At 46.2% G+C, this 17,504-nt stretch overlaps 1 protein-coding gene across 1 annotated transcript in view; it reads left to right on the forward strand.

The window, feature by feature from the left end:
• Window positions 1-17,504, forward strand: part of LOC147443103 (uncharacterized) — a 303,366-nt gene that overhangs the window by 257,230 nt on the left and 28,632 nt on the right. Inside the window, exons 24-25 of the mRNA XM_086529029.1 lie at window positions 1,966-2,169; window positions 2,342-2,595. Coding sequence (XP_086385155.1) covers window positions 1,966-2,169; window positions 2,342-2,595 — 458 coding nt within the window. The remainder of the gene's footprint in view (window positions 1-1,965; window positions 2,170-2,341; window positions 2,596-17,504) is intronic.

The raw sequence follows: 17,504 nt of genomic DNA on the forward strand, positions 1-17,504 counted from the left end.
AGGAGGTACAAGCCTAAGCATCTTTGATCTTGGTATTGCATGACTTTATCTAGAGGTCCAAAGCCTTCTTTAAATAGGCAATGGAAACGCCCACGTATCTCATAGTATACGGTGCAATGGCATATGTAGTGTAATTCTGTCTCCGGCTCCATTCCGCATAACTTGCAAATTCTGCTCTCAAGTGGGATTCCCCTAAATCTGCCAAATTCAATTTCCAGCTGGTGTGAGGATGTACGAATCTGACCAATAGCACATCTCAAACCATGAGACAGGTGGGTATCCATGCAGCTCGGGCGAGTCACAAATCCATCTTCAGATAGCTGTAGGAAGTTTTCTTTGTAGTCGGCCATCTTCGTGCCCAATTCTTGTGTAGGGTCTACCCATGTCCTCTTAGTATCCAACTGTATAAGATCCTGACGGATGATTTTATTAATCTCCGTTCGTGTAATTGCCAGTGATGGAGCCTCAAGAGAGTATTGGTAGGGGGGTAATCTTTCCATACTGAACCTGTGTCTCTGAAACCACAAAGACAGTTGCACATACCAGCATGATGTATCCCCTTTCATTGCTAACTATCGAGAGGATTCGAGGGCCAATCTAGTATAGCGGCAATTATTTGTATCCCACAAACCATGTATAAAGGACACTGATCTGGTAAGAGCTTCAATTTCTATCGGAGGGGCAGCTAGTTCCGCTCGGATAATCGCGTGTGGTATGGAGGCCTTAGCTCTAATCATTCGGGAAATCATAGATACCAAAGGTCTCTCCATTGGCTTCCAATTATCCTGATCCACAGATGGTCCCCAAATCTGGACCCCATAGAACATAGCCGAAGCCACCACAGTATCAAAGAGCCAAAGTTTTGTTCAGAGAGAGAGAGCAACAGGCGAGCGGGAGCAGCAAGTGAGCGCGAGCTGGAGCAACAAGGGGTGTCCGAGAGAGAGAAATGAAATGAAATGATATATTAACGTCTTCAAAAGGCCAAAATGGCCTATGAGATCAATCCGTGCCAAAGACCTGTAGAAACAGTTAGGCAGCGCTTTAAATAGGTTTATGTGAATGTGTGTGTTCAAATATGGCAGGTGTGCCATTTCAATTGAGCCTGTAATGAGCTGTTTTGGATAAATGGCCAGTTACTCAAGTGTAGATGCCTGTATGTGGTCAGCTTGGCTGAAAGTACGAGCTTTGGGATTGCCATGAACCTGCCATCCAAGAAACTAGGGTAGCCTGGTACTTGCCATGTTGAAACTGCCACCCGCCATATGCAAGGACTGCATCTTACCAGGGTCTCCTTGTACTTTCCATAATGGAATTGCCACCTGCCACGGATGCCTTGTACAATTGTCCACCTTCCTTGCATGTGCCATCCATGGGCCATCCAAGTGTCCACCTGCCTTGCATGTGACATGCATGTGGTGTCCAAGTGTCCACGTACCCTGCATCATTTGCTAGCGCCAGTAGTCTTGCCCCTTTTCTCAGCATTCTTTGTCCTCTATGGGTTTCCCTTCAGGTTCAGCCAATTTCCCTTCTCCTGGGCACCCTGCTTTGATCAAGCACCTGATGTTCAAGCTTCTGCAAAAAATCAGCCACCAGTTAAAGTTGCTTCCGCAAAAATCAGTTGACATGTTCCAAAAATTGCAGATCAGCCTTGCAATGGCCAAAATTGGTGAGGTGGTGGATTTTGTGCCTTGAATAGAGCTCCATCTCATATGCTTTAATGCACCATGATTTCATAACAGTTGAGTTGAGTTATGTACTTTGTCCATTTATTTTCACCTACCGGGATACCTGAAGGAAGGGGACAGTTGTATTGCTGACTTTTTCCAATAGGACGACTTCAGCCTCTAGTAAACATAAAGCTTTCTTTTCCCCCTCTCTCACACATGACCGCACAAATAAGACAATGAAACAAAGTTTTGAAAGCACCATCTCAGTAGTGTAATATAAGCGTTTCTTATATTGCAGATATAATAATGCACTAAGAATTTCATATAGGAATGAGTCGTCAATCTTGACAATGAACTTGCAAATCAAGCATGGATCCTTGTATCAGGGAGCGCATGCTTCTCAATTGTGGTTGGAAACAACAAGTTTTGGAACAAATAGTTTAAGCTTTCAAGGTTCTGTAAATGTCCTGAACGAATTTCTACAATCTTTTCTTTACGTCGGGTAAGATTACCGTTTTCTTTTCTTTATCAAGACATCATAAATCTTTAAATGTTAGCACCGGCCTTTGAACAGCCATAGACTGCCCCTAAGGAAATAGTTGATGTTGTACTTAAACAAAGAGGTCATTTTCAAGCATGTTTGATAATACCATGCTGTCTTTCTCCTTGTATAGGCCAGCCAATTACAATGGTGAAAACTATCTCTTTATCTCTGTTATAGATGGTTATGAAATTTCTGTGAACAAGAGTATTCAATTGACGATACAACCTGTAAATGACCCGCCGTATGTATTGGCTCCTTACAAGATGGTTCTTGGTTCAGATGGGCATGTTTGGCATGGGTTTTTTGAGAACAATACTCAATTTGCAAATGAAGATGGTTCTGAATTCATAAGAGTTGGAGATCCAGATGAGTTTGACTTGAGAGGTAGGATATGAAAAAGCTGAAACCTTTTGAAGTTTTTATAAAATTTTCTTTTTTCATATTTGCGTGAGTGCACCTCTGTGCGTGTGCGCGCATGCGTTAAACAAGATGTGCCAGTGCTTCAAGTTGATATTGAGGAAGCCTTTGATACTGCTACCTAGGATTACATTGCCATGACTTAGGTATTGGCTTTAGCATGATAGGGATGCTTCATTGATACTTGGCTCCTAGCTTACTAATAGTTGGAATCTACAAAGATTCGTTAGACAAGGCTGCCCATTGAATGCCTTAGTTTTTGCTATGGCTACTCATGCTTTGCTTAGATATTTGGATCATTTTTTGACTTATGGCGCACTGCATGGTCTACAATTGCCAAATGGTAAATCATGTAACACAAGCTTATGTTGATGATTCTGTTTTTATGCCTTGTAATATTGCAATCAAATGTATAGAGGTTAATGGAGGCACTGGCTTTGTTTGGGGAGGCTCTTAGCCTTTACATAAATTTTCATAAGTCCAAACTGTTAGCCATTGATGTGCAACCTTGGGATAGTTAGATTTGGCTGGGCGAAATTCCTTTGCAATCACATGTGCTCAGATATTTGGGATGCCCGTTAGGTTGGCACATCTCATGTTAGCAAATGACTCAATAGGTGATGCAAAGGTTAAATCATAATCTTGGGTACCAAAAGCTTTCTACATGCATATATCCATTTTTGCCATTGATAATGTGGAGGAAAGTGGACATAAATCGTTTTACGTCTTGATCCATGAACATTATTTGAAAAACTAAACATGTTTAAAAGGGCCTTCACCTTATGTCTGTCAAGAGGCTTCGTTCTATGAAACAGCATGATCGTTTCAATATTCTTGACATAGACTTTCATGCATTGGCACGAAAGACCTCTTTGTTGCTCAAATTTGTATCCCAAAGACGGCCCTTGGCTACACATGGTGTGGCGATACTTAATGGCCTACAACGTTTTCCTAGAGCATTTGGTTTCACATGCTTTCCACATAGACATGGGGCCAGCACAGTGGGTGGACTATGTCATGGCACATCCGAGCTTCATTTCCTGCATTCACTGAAGGGAGCAAAGCGAACCCCAAACCCCGACGGCCTCTAAAACACCGGGGACCGAATGGCGCGCCTCGAGCCTGTCATAGTAAAGCAAACAGGGGACACCACCTAGCTTCAGCGGCTAGGACGCAAACAACACACCACCATAACAAAGTTTTCATCCAAGAGAGATGGATGCTTGGGAGTAATGATGAAGAGGAACGGAAATGAGATCAAGTGAGAGAGAGAGAGAGAGAGAGAGAGAGTGAGAGAGTGGGTATTGCGGCTTAGTACTTAGGCACCACAGAAGGATGGCGAATCCGCACACCCTTCACACATACACAAGCTCACTCCAAACACAAGACTAGGTGGCGATTCCGCACACCTCACATGGGCAAAACATTGCAGGAAAACATACTCACAAAACCTCAAGCTTTATTTAGAGAATAAGGCGATGAAATGGGGAGCATAGGGTAGGGGAATGAGAAGGGAGAGAGTGGTAGAGCACATGGCGGATAGGTGGGAGTTGATGGCGAAGACTCGCACGAGGGTTATGGCCATCATCCTTCATTTAGCTGCCCTTCATCTTCCATAGCCCAAGGGTGTAGAGGTCATGCTCAAGACGAGCATGGTGATTGCGGTGATGGTGATGGTGTGGGTGTGTGTGTGTGCACTAGGCACACACAATGCATAGTGTATTCTTTGGTGATGTTGTGTGTGTTTTTTGTGTGTTGGTGAGCTCTCATGGCCTCCTTATATAGGGAAGGAGGAGAGGATTTAGCAATATTTCTAATTGAAGTGAGTGTCCCACTCTGGTGACTAGGAAAATGGGGTGCATGTGACTGTGGCTCCCATCTTGTCTCCTCATTATTTAAAATACCAGAGTCAATAGAGAGAGAAGAAGAGAGAATGTGGGTAGGATGTAGAGGATAGGAAATATTTACAATAGTCTAGCTTTGGCTAGACATAAGCTTATTAGGGAGAGAAGAGAGAGGTAAGAAAATTATAAGAGAGGTTGTCGAAGGTGGATATTTGTTGATGAGGATGGATCCTCCAAAAATGGTGATAGAATCACTCTAGACTTGTCAAGACCTCATTAAAAGAGCTTTGTCTCTTGTAATCATGCTTGAAGACTTGTAGAACCATAGCCATTCTAGAGGGAAGAAAACTAGGGATGGCCTGTGTCACCATTACATGAGAAAACTGGGGTCCACTACAAAAATCATAGCTCCGCGTTCATAACTCCAAAAATTCTGAAAAAATTTGAGCTAAAATTTGAGATCACGAGCTACATCTTTCATGTTGAACGCTCCTTCAAATTCGGGGTTCTTCTTTACTTAAAAAATTCAGCCAAATAATGTATTATTTGTGGCTGCAAAAGTCTTTTGGTGGTCCCCTTTGAGTAGACTTCTCTCTTGCCTTCAAGTGTAAGCTCTTTCATGTGTATGAAAACATGACCTAGAGTTTTGAAAAGATTGGCAATCATCTAGATGGAGGTATTATTGAAATTTGAAAGTGGGGTTGAAGTTTGAAAATGAAAACTAGTGAATAAAATATTTGGTAGGGTGGAATAATATACATACATGAAAAAATATATTAGAAAATACTAAAATATATAATGTAATTTATATATATTTAATATTTAAGGTCAAAAGAGAGATCAACAAAGAAAGCTTACTTATTTATGCTACATCGTGATTGATTAGCATAAGTCTTATTTATTTAATAAAGGCTAAAACGTTTGTGAAAAAGGAAGAAAAAATCAAAAGTAACTTATATAATGGGAAATATTTTGGTAAAAGGGCAAAAATATATGGGGGGGTTCCCATGCATGGAAAAGCTTGCCTCATCACGATTTCACAGTAGGACCAAGACCAGTGGGTGTAGCAGTGGATCATGCTGTCTTGACACTTTCTGTCTCCTTTCAGTACAGTACAACCCAGGTGTCAGGAGGGAGGACACATAACCGCTATACATTACTCCAGAGACTAACTATGTTTATACAGAGGAGATCTATAGTCGTCTATATACAGCAGCCAGGCCAGGACTCTCAGTGGAGGAGATTACCACTTTACTAACTGAGACATTGCATGATGCAGCAGCAGAGGCATACCCATACACTCAGCCTAATCAGAGGCGCCGTTCTAGGACCATGCCTCAGAAAAATTGGTATGAAGAGGAGTGTATAGAGACGAGAGCACAGCTTCAGAGAGATCTTCTCCTAGGGGTCATCAATCACAGAAAGTCTCAGATGGCCTTCAGGCGCCTTGTGCGATGGAAGAAGCGAGCATTCCTAGCTCAAATGGAATGAGACTTATACGAGTTGTTCTTGAGTAGAGACTCGGGAAAGGCATGGGGTTTCTTTCATGAGCACTCCCCTCCCTCCTGTGATTACTTCTTTTGATGTGTGGGGTCAGTATGCAACATCCTTATATACGGTCCCTGGAAAGACACCCCTTCCAGATCCTCCTGAGCCATGCCCATCTACGAGTACCTTCTTTACCACTGAGATGGTAAAGACGGCCATTGACAAGATGAGGACCAGCAGGGCATATGATCATGATGGTCTAGTCGCAGAGCACTTTATACATGCTAGGGATGTGCTAGCAGAGGTTCTTGCAGTTCTCTTCAATTGTGTCATGTGTGAGGTCTACCTGAGACTTAGAGACTGTCTACTATTGTGCCTATCTTCAAGACAGGTGATCCTACGGAGCTTGGAAACTACCATACTATTATGATTGGACACACATTGGCACGGTTGTATGCATCTATTATTGAGCAGCAGTTGAGCAGATGGGCAGAGAGTGAGGGCATACGAGCAGCAGGACAAGTCGGTTTTAAGAGAGGCTTCCCCACTCTTGACCATATTTTGACACTCAGAGCCATCATTGAGGAGGGTAGGACACATGGGAGACGGATTTATTGTAGCTTTGTGAATTTCAGCAAAGCATTTGACATGGTGCCCAGAGCCAGATTGATTCACTTTCACAGGACACATAGTTACTACAGTTGGTCTGGTCTGGTTCACACTGGACGGACTCGCTGGGCAGTGACACGTGGCAGGGATGCGGACGGTGGTCTAGTGGACATCGTGGCCAGGTCACCACCACCACTCAGTTTGGAGATAGACTTAGATGGCTGACATTTATGAGCTATTGGTGGTGGGTCGTCACTTATCTTCTTCGTATAGGGTCCAACGTCGTCGTCTAGAGTAGCGAGTCTATACACACAGCACATCTGCACCATCCCTGCACATTTGAGCCTCAACATCCCCATTGTACCTGTGAGTTATGGGCTGGAGCTGAGTGTGCTGCCACGCTAGAGTCTATATCGGTTCTTTGAGATAGTCGAGTCCATATGTTCTGGTCTGTTGTTATGTCTCTGTGTTGATCAGGTGTGATCTATTGTTTCCTTTGTTTTCATTTTGTTTTGAGTGAGATGTCACGCACATTGCATTGAGGAGCACCCACTGTAGAGAGCACAACACACTATCCGCACTACAGGTGCTCTCATTTTTCGCACTGTAGCAGGGCTACAGTGTCACTTCACAGGACAGGCAGTTGGACAGTTAGCTACAGTTGGTCTGGTTCACACTAGACGGACCATTTGGGCTGGGAGTGACACGTGGCAGGGTACCCACGGTGGTCTAGTGGACATCGTGGCCAGGTCACCACCACCACTCAATTTGGAGATACACTTAACTGGCTGGACATTTATGAGCCGTTGGTAGCTCTTTATGGTTGTACATATGAGTAGTCATTTGGGGCAGTTCTATTAGCTTGTACGTAGTCGTCTAGAGCGAGTCTTACACAGAGCACTGCTTCACCATCCCTGCACATCTGAGCCTCGACACCCCATTTGTACCTGTGAGTCCTGGGCTGGAGCTGAGTGTGCTGCCACGCCAGAGTCTGTACATGGTTCTTTGAGCTAGTCGAGTCCACATGTTCTGGTCCACTTTTGTGTCTCTGTTGTTATCCATTGTTCCTATGTTTCATTCTGTTTGAGAGAGTTTCCATTTGTTTGAGTGAGATTGTCACGCACATTGCACTGAGGGGCACCCACACTGTTGAGAACACGACACGTTATCTCCGCTGCAGGTGCTCTCATTTTGGCGATCACGGTGGGACCTCAACTGAAGTCTCACTCTGTTGAGTATCTGGTTTCTTCGCTTCGCCTGTGCAGCCTGTTGGTCTGGTCCAGTTTCACCCTTGACAGCTTAATCTAGCAGGTCTAGTCTCTCGCCTTGTTGGTCTGGTCCTCTCTCGCCCTGGTCCACCCAGTACTCTTCCTAGTCTAGTCCTTCTCGTCCCTGGTCTAGTCCTTCCTCGTCATGGTCCAGCCAGGTGGTCTAGTCACTCGCCCTGGTCTAGTAGAGTCTAGCCCAATGTTCAGCCAAGTGAAGGTTGTCTTGCCCAAGTGAAGGTCTTCTTGCCCAAAGCTCGGTGGGGTTGGCGGTTGCTGCATGACACATACAAGGAGGTCATTGGAGCGTCAAAGTGCACTACTGAGTCCTCTAAAGTACTACCACAGAAGGCGTCAACCCTTGGTGCCCAGTAGAAGCATATTAACCCCATCACTTATACCTACTCATACGCCTACCTCCATTCCTTCGACCGGTTCTACATCCTCCAAGTCACCTTCTCCGGTAAGGCTCTCCCCCATTTTGTTACAGCAAGCTAGGGAGCAACAGACTCAGGCGCAAGAGGCCATGGAGGAGCTCACAAGTGTTCTGGCAAAGGTGAACATCAAGTTCCCTACCTTTAAAGGTCTCTCCGTAGAAGATGCAGACGGCCATGCTCGGAGGTTTGTCTCTCTTTGCAAGGGTCGTGGCCTCAACAGAGAAGACGCATACCTGGTGCTCTTCCCATCCACCTTGGATGGTCTTGCAGATAAATGGTACAGTCAGTTTGCTGAAAACCATTTTACTACTTGGACCATGTTAAGACAGCAGTTCTGTGAAGCTTTCGGACCAGGGGATTATCAAGAGAAGATTCTAGATGAGTTGGCCAACCTGTTGCTCCAACCCAAGGAGACTTTTTTTTTTCCGACACACCATAGGGCCCACAAGGGGAGGTGCTTATCCCTTCCAAATATTAGCCATGTTATATGGTCGGGCAAGGGCCGCGTACCATCGGGCAAGAGCCACGCGTAGGCATCACCATGGCCACCTAATTGATGCACCACATGCTGGGAACGACGGAGAGAACTCGTGCAACCAGCTAGGAGACATTTGCAGAGCTCATGACCAGAACAAAGTCCCTGGTCGCCAAGCTGCCTCAGAAACCAGGGGAATTCATGGTGAAGAAGTGGGTAGAGAAGGCTCTGCCTAAGACTTCTCAACAAAAGCTCAGAGAAAGTCTCCGTCCTGAAGCGAGTCTAGAGGACTTTGTTGCTACTGCTACTAGAATAGAGGGATCAAGAAGGCAGTTCACTGACTCTCCTCAATTAGATACTGCCCCTGTACTCGTGGACAGTCCATCAGACCCCTTGACTTCTTTAAGAAGGGAACTGGAAGCCCTAAAGTTACAACGCGTCCTTCACAAAGAGAGATCCTTCTCTCTCAGACAGGAGAAGCCTCCACATCAAGAGGCTTATGATCAACTTAAAAGAGAGTTAGAAGAGCTCAGGTCTCAGCAGGAGACTAAGGCTATGGTATGGTGTAGTTCATGCCACTCTCCAAGACACCCTCCACAGGACTGTCCCCTTCGCTCTTATTGTCACTTCTGCGAAAAATCGGGTCATGAAGATAAGGATTGCTACTATATAAAGGGATTGCACAAAATACAGCAAAGTCTTGGTCCTACTCTCCAACAGGGGTTAGCACCAGCATCCAACATGGTTTCCCACTACGGCCATCCCAACTACATGCCACCTTTGCTCAATACCCCTGCTGTCCAAGGTATGTCAAGTACTTTCCCGACTCAAAGTTTTACTAATGCCACCTCAACCCCTCAGAGCTTCTACACTTCAGCCTCCAACTCCATGCAGCAACCATCTCGTCCCCAGTTTCGTCCTTCAAATCGGCCCATACTCTGCTATAGATGCGGAGAATATGGGCATTATCAGAGCAAGTGTCCTTTACCTGCGGAGTCCCCTCCTTGTCGTCATTGCCCTGATTCGAAGGATCACTACAATAAGGATTGTCCCACACAAAGGGCATCCACGTCGTCAAGCTCGACTCAGAACCAGCAAGAATTCACCTTCCCGAAGATAAACTTGATTACTGTGAACATCGTGCCTCAACCATTACCTGCTACTCATGTGGTTAAGCCACTGCAAGTGGAGGAGCCTGCTGGTGTCCTTACTCGGGCACAAAGAGCAGCTCTTGGTCTCAGTCTGCCCACAGGTCCACCTCGCGAGTCCCCACTTCCTCAAGCTCGTCTATTTGACCCAAAGGACGAGTCCTTCAAAATTGCTCAGAGCAAACCAACTTCCCTGTTATCTGACATTGATGGAGCCTTCTTGGAAGCAGTGGCTGACTTGGAACAGATTAAGGTCCCAAAGGGAGCCCAGTTCGAAGCCACCAAGCCCACAGCAGAAGCCATCTTGAAAAATACTTTTCAGCAGGTGTCACTATACGACATGCTAAGGCTCGACGCAACACTTAGAAGTGACACCCTGTCAGTCATTCAGTCTCTGTACCCGGGGGCCGGGCCTAATGGTGGGCACCTCCCTGTACAGCCCTCAAAGTCTTATTTGATTTCCTATCCATCTGCTCCCCTCACCGATTATAAAAGTCCTCGTCTCACTGTATCTATTCTTGGGCACCATCTCTCCGGCGTCATTGTTGATGGTGGATCTGGAATCAATTTGATGCCCGAATTCACTATGATGGCCTTAGGTCTAAAGCCTACCCGACCTGCTCCTTTCACTGTTACATTGGCCGATCAAAGAACAGTCTACCCAGTGGGCATAGTCGACAAGGTGCCTCTGAAGGTACAAGATTTCACTTTCAACTTGGATTTTGTGGTAGTTAATCTTCCCCAAGTAGAGGGAGGTTATCCCTTGTTGATTGGTAGGCCATGGTTGCGACATACGAAAGCACTTCACGACTGGGGAAACGATGCCATGTGGATACATACTCCTGGCTCTCCTATGCAACAAATTCGTCTCGAAGGAGGTATGGATCCGATCGTTCAGCATAGCTCTTTTTCAGTAGCGTCCAACCCTGACTTGGAGCAGCCGGTCCCTCCTGATGGGTCCGATGAAGACTTACTGCAGTGGTTAGAAGCTACCTCTTCGATGCCATGCTATGTAGTCTCTCTTCAACCTTTACCAACAAATTCACCCTCTCCCCTTAATCCTACACCTGAAGCTAAACTTGAAGCTACAGCTGAAGCCAGTAATCTCAGTCAGCCAAGTGAGCCAGAACCAAGTGGACCGGTCTCTGGTGTCCATCCTTCAGAGGCTCTCTTGATGGAAACCATCGGCCTGGGTGAGCCTATAACCCACCATAGAAGGGGGAAAAAGTCTCCCTTGCAAGAGTTGGCCAACACCCCAGCTCCTTCCTTAGCCTCTACTCCATCTGACTCTCCACCCATGCCGGAGCACTTTGAGGTATCTGAGGATTTATCGTTTGCAGAGCTTCCATCAAGATGGTTGCAGGAAGAGTATGGTGATTTCAACATTGATCAGACGCCAGCTCATAATGTCCAAAAGCTAACAGAGGAGGCTCGGTCTTCTCTCCCTGACGCAGCCTCGCCCACTGCACGGCCTGACCCAGTCAGAGAGGTCAACCTAGGCGGCGCTGACAACCATCAGCCCATCTTGTTAGCCACTTGGTTATGGGATCACCCCGCTCTACTCGACCTGGTAATCTCTTTCGTGCGCTCTTTCAAGGATGTGTTTGCCTGGTCTTACCACGATTTGGAAGGAATCCCAGCAGAGCTAGGTGTCCACACAATTCCTCTGGTTGAGGGGGCTAAGCCGGTCGAAGGACGGGCTTACAAACTGAATCCCAAGTATGCAGAAGCAGTCAAAATCGAGTTGGAAAAAATGCAAGAAGGTATTATTGTACCAGTAGAGCACTCAGAATGGTTGTCCCCTATGGTTATTGCCCCAAAGAAGCAGTCCAACAAAATTCAATTTTGCGTCGACTACCGGGCTCTGAATAAGGTCACAATCCCCGATGGATTTCCGACACCTTTCACTGAGAGAGTCCTCGAAGATGTCGCTGGCCATGTACTGTATAGTTTTATGGACGGGTTCGGCGGCTACAATCAGTTAGGAAAACATCCTGACGACCAAATCAAAACAGCTTTTGTGACTCCCTGGGGTATTTTCATCTACACTAGAATGTCTTTTGGGCTTAAAAATGCACCGCCTTCTTTCAATCGCATAGTATATCTCATCTTTTGTCCTCTGCTTACTGATCACCTTCGCATATTCATGGACAACTTTTCCACCTTCTCGGGTGCTCAATGTTCGACCCCAGTTGAAAATCTAAAGGAGCATCTTGCTCAGCTCTCTGCAGTCTTCCTCAGGTGCAGAGAGGCACGTTTGAAGCTCAATCCGAACAAGTGTCATTTTTTTGTCACAGAGGGCACACTATTGGGCCATGTGGTGTCTGCTCAAGGTTTAGCACCTGACCCAGAGAAGATAGTGGCCATCTTGAAGTTACCTCCTCCCATAAATCCCAAAGGTGTTCAGAGCTTTGTGGGCCACACCGGCTATCATCGCAGGTTTATACGTATGTATGCACAGGTGGCTCCACCATTGACCCGGCTCACCAGTGCTGCTGTTCCCTTCCAGTGGTCAACACCTGAGGCCGAAGCATTTGCATACCTCAAAAAACGCCTCACTAAAGCGCCTATTCTAGTTGCCCCGGATTGGGCACTACCTTTTCATGTGCATACAGATGCCAATCTGCTGGCTGTGGGTGCTGTGCTGACTCAGCCTAGCAAAGAGTTCAACTTGGATCGCCCTGTACATTATGCAAGTTGCCTGCTCACCAAAGCAGAGCGCAACTATAGCACCACAAAGAGGGAAGGTTTGGCTATAGTGTATGCTCTACAAAAATTTCTTCACTATTTGCTAAGGATCCACTTCACAATTATTACTGATCACCATGCCTTGCGCTATCTGCTTAATAAGCCACAGGTCGTAGGTCGAGTATGGCGATGGCGCCTCCTATTCCAAGAGTTTGATTTTGAAGTGGTACTCCGTCCTGGTAAGCATCATGTAATGGCTGACCACCTCTGTCGCATTCACACAGGTGAAGAAGCTACCGGGATTGCGGATAACTTTCCAGATAGCAGTCTTTTTAAAATCGATACAACTCTGGAATGGTACGACGAGGTCCTACATTTTCTGTCTACTGGGCTGTACCCAGAGCAGGCATCTCCACTGCAGAAGAGGAGATTGTTGTTGAAGTCTAGGCCTTTCACTCTGATTGGGGGCCAGCTCTACAAATCGGGACCAAATGGTGTTCTGAAGTGTTGTGTCTCGCCTCATGAGGTGGAGCATATTCTGGAGGATGCCCACAATGGTCCCACTGGTGGCCATTACCCTAGTCACATCACTGGCCAGAAGATTCTACAGAGTGGTGGTCTATGGTGGCCCTACATTTTTAAGGATGCAATAGCATATTCTAAGGTTTGTGATGTGTGCCAGCGCTGTGGGCCGAAGCCAAGTAAGCAATCCAACCGTCCTCTGCAGGTTTCGATGGCGTGACTACCTTTTGAGAGATGGGGCTTGGACTTTGTGGGTCCAATATATCCCCCGGCTCAACCAGGTAATCGCAAATATCTGCTAGTGGCTACAGACTATGCAACAAAGTGGGCAGAGGTACTGGCGACAGTAGATTGCACTGGCAATACAGTAGCCAAATTTTTATATGAAAATATTTTATGCAGATTTGGATGGCCCTTAGAGATCACCAGTGATAGGGGCAATCATTTTGTCAATGACATGATCTCAACTTTACTGGCAAATTATAAGATTTTTCATCGCAAGTCGTGCTCTTATTACTCTAAAGCCAATGGGCAGGCCGAGAGCACCAACAAGGTTCTGATCGCACTCCTGAGGAAAGCATGTCATCTCCATCCAGCATCGTGGGCTCAGGCTGTGCTCGGCACTCTTTGGGCATACCGCACATCTTTCAAAGCAACAACGAATCAAACGCCTTTTCAACTCGCTTTCGGTTTGGAAGCCATAGCTCCATTTGAGTTCAACTCCGGATCCCCTAGGGTGGGCAGTCTGCGTGCAATTGGGGCATGGAATCTGCTTTTATATCCCGTCTCACCTTATTGGATGAAAGCCGCCGTTTAGCTTCACATGCTCTGCAAGCGGAGCAACTTCGTCGCAAAGCGTGGCATGATCGCCACCTCAGAAAGCCGAGAATAACGCAAGGCACTCTAGTGCTACTCTATCAGGCAAAATATTTGAAAAAAGCAAAGAAGCTGGTTCCAGCCTAGCAAGGGCCCTTCATAGTACAGGAGATTTTGCCACAGGGGGCTGTCCAGTTAGTCACTTTGGAAGGCGTTCCTTTGCCACTGGTAAATGGCTCCAGAATCAAGTGCTATTACTCCTCTGAGTAAAGGGTCTGCAACTATTCCGCCATCTGTAGGTTCTTAGTCCCATCTCTCTCCTCCCCACTATCTTTCCATCAGAACGGGTGTTCTGTTACTGTCTCAGTTCTGCTCTCCTCCCCACTAGCTTTCCACCAGAATGGATGTTCTGTTACTGTCTCAGTTCTGCTCTCCTCGCCACTAGCTTTCCACCAGAATGGATGTTCTGTTACTATCTCAGTTTCTCCTATGTCTTGTTATTTGCAGTTAAGTATTAATTAAGGTCCTTCCAGTTAAGCTTTCAATCAAGCTTCTCGTCGGAGTGGTTTTATTTAGCTCGAAAAAGTGGAATCTGCTTGGGGAATCTGCTTAGATGGTGTCCTTTACCTGAAGGGTCTCCTCCTTGCTGGCATTGTCCGGAGTCTAAGGACCACTACAGTAAGGATTGTCCCAAGCAAAGGGCATCCTCATCTTCAGGCCCAACTCAGAACCAACAAGAATTCACATTCCCGAAGATCAATCTGATCACAATGAACACTACCCTTCAGCGTTCACCTACTACTTATACAGTTCGTCCACAACAAGTGCAGCCCGCTGCTGGCGTACTCACTCGGGCACAAAGAGGAGCTATTGGTCTCAGCTTGCCAACAGGTCCATCTCGTCCATCTCCACTTCCACAACTTGACCAAACTGACGAGTCCTTCATTGGTGCTAAGAGTAGGCCAATCTCTATGCTTTCGGACATTGATGGAGCCTTCTTAGAAGCAGTGGCTGACTTGGAACAGGTCAGAGTTCCATAGGAAGCCCAGATTAAAGGAGCTAAGCCCACATCGGAAGCAATCTTGAAGAACACCTTTCAACAAGTGTCCCTTTATGAGATGCTCCGGCTAGATGCAACCCTCAGAAGTGACACCCTCTCAGTCATTTAGTCTCTGTAACTGGGTGCAGGGCCTAGTGGCGGGCATCTCCCTGTACAGCCTTCAGAATCTTACATGTACAGCCTTCAAAGTCTTACATGATTTCTTATCCAGTTGCTCCCCTCACCGACTACAAAAGCCCTCGTCTCACTGTGTCTACTCTTGGGTATCAATTCTCAGGCATCATAGTGGATGGTGGATCTGGGATCAATCTGATGTCAAAGTTTACTATGTTGGCTTTAGGTCTATAGCCTACCCGCCCTGCTCCATTCGCTGCTACATTGGCAGACCAGAGGACAGTCTATCCAGTGGGCATAGTAGATAAGGTGCCTCTGAAGATACAAGATTGGATTTTGTGGTGGTCAGTCTTCCCCAGGCTGTCAAGTCAGATCTAGAAAAAATGCAGGAGGCAGGGATCATTGTACCTGTGGAGCACTCTGAGTGGTTATCATCCATGGGGATAGCGCCTAAGAAGCAGTCCAATAAAATACACGTGTGTAGAGTACCGCGCTCTGAACAAGGTAACTATCCCAGATGGTTTTCCCACACCTTTCACTGAGCGTGTGCTAGAAGATGTAGCAGGGCATGTATTGTACAGTTTCATGGATGGGTTCAGTGGATACAATCAGTTAAACATCCATCCAGGTGATCAGATTAAAACGGCTTTCGTGACTCCCTAGGGTATTTTTATCTACACTAGAATGTAGTTTGGGTTGAAAAACACTCCACCTTCCTTCAATCGAGAAGTGTATCTCATATTTTGTCCTTTACTTACGGATCATCTTTGCATCTTCATGGACGATTTTTCGACCTTCTCAGGTGCTCAACCCTAGTGGAAAATCTAGAAGAGCACCTCGCTCAGCTCTCTGTTGTCTTCCTCAGGTGCAAAGAGGCACGCCTAAGTCTCAATCCTAACAAATGTCATTTTTTGGTCACTGAGGGCACACTTCTAGGCCATTTGGTGTCTACCAAAGGTTTAGCGTCTGACCTAGAGAAGATCCTGGCCATCTTGAAGTTACGACCTCCCATCAACCCGAAAGTTTTTTAGAGCTTTGTAGGCCACACAGGCTATCATCGCAGGTTTATACAAATGTATGTACAGGTGGCTCAACCATTGACTCGACTCACTAGTGCTACTGTACCCTTCCAATGGTCAAAACCTGAGACTGAATCATTTGCATACCTCAAAAAACGCCTCATTGAAGCACCTATTCTAGTGGCTCCAGATTTGTCTCTCCCTTTTCATATGCATACCGATGCCAGTCAACTGGCTGTGGGTGCTGTGCTGACTCAGCCTAGTAAGGAGTACAACCTGGATCGCCCTATTCACTATGCAAGTCGCCTGCTTGCCAAAGTAGAGCGCAACTATAGCACCACAGAAAGGGAAGGTTTGGCTATTGTGTATGCCTACAAAAATTTTGTCATTATTTTTAGGGATCCACTTCACAATTATTACTCATCATCATGCCCTGCGTTATCTGCTTAATAAGCTGCAAGTTGCAGGTCGAGTATGGTGGTGGCTACTCTTATTTCAAGAGTTTGATTTCGAGGTGATACTCAGACCCAGTAAACATCATGTCCTTGCTGACCACCTCTCTCGCATTCAAACTGGTGAAGCAGCTACAGGGGTTAAGGATGACTTTCCCGATAGCAGTCTCTTTAAGGTGGATACCAGTCCAGAATGGTACGGTGATGTTTTGCATTTGCTATCTACTGGCTTGTACCCAGAGAACGCATCTCCACTGCAGAAGAGACGACTGTTGTTGAAGTCTAGGCCGTTCACTCTTGTTGGAGGCCAGCTCTACAAGCTAGGACCAAATGGTGTTCTGAGGCGGTGTGTCTCCCCTCATGAAGTTGAGTATATTTAGGAGGATGCTCACAGTGGTCCCACAAGTGGCCATTACCCTGGTCATATCAATGCCCAGAAGATTCTCCAGAGTGGTCTATGGCGGCCCTATGTTTTTCGGATGCAATTGCCTGTGTGAAAGTATGTGATGTGTGTCACGGCTATGGACCTAAACCAAGCAAGCAGTTCAACCGTCCTCTCCAAGTCTCTATGGCATGGCAACCCTTTGAGAGATGGGGCATGGATTTTGTGGGTCCAATTACTCTCCCCACCCAACCAGGTAATCGGAAGTATCTACTGGTGGCTACAGATTATGCAACCAAGTGGGCAGAGCTACTAGCGACAAGTGATTGCACTGGCAATACTGTAGACAAGTTTCTGTATGAAAATATTTTGTGCAGGTTTGGTTGTCCCCTGGAGATCACCAGCGATAGGGGAAGTCACTTTGTTAATGAATTGATCTCAACCTTGCTTGCCAACTACAAGATCTTTCATCCTAAGTTCTTGTTCCTATTATCCTAGAGCGAATGGGCAGGCCGAGAGCACCAACAAGATTCTAATAGCCCTTTTGCGGAAAGCAT

Source organism: Adiantum capillus-veneris, chromosome 14 (assembly GCF_014529385.1).
Source record: "Adiantum capillus-veneris isolate H3 chromosome 14, ASM1452938v2, whole genome shotgun sequence".
Classification (NCBI taxonomy): domain Eukaryota; kingdom Viridiplantae; phylum Streptophyta; class Polypodiopsida; order Polypodiales; family Pteridaceae; genus Adiantum; species Adiantum capillus-veneris.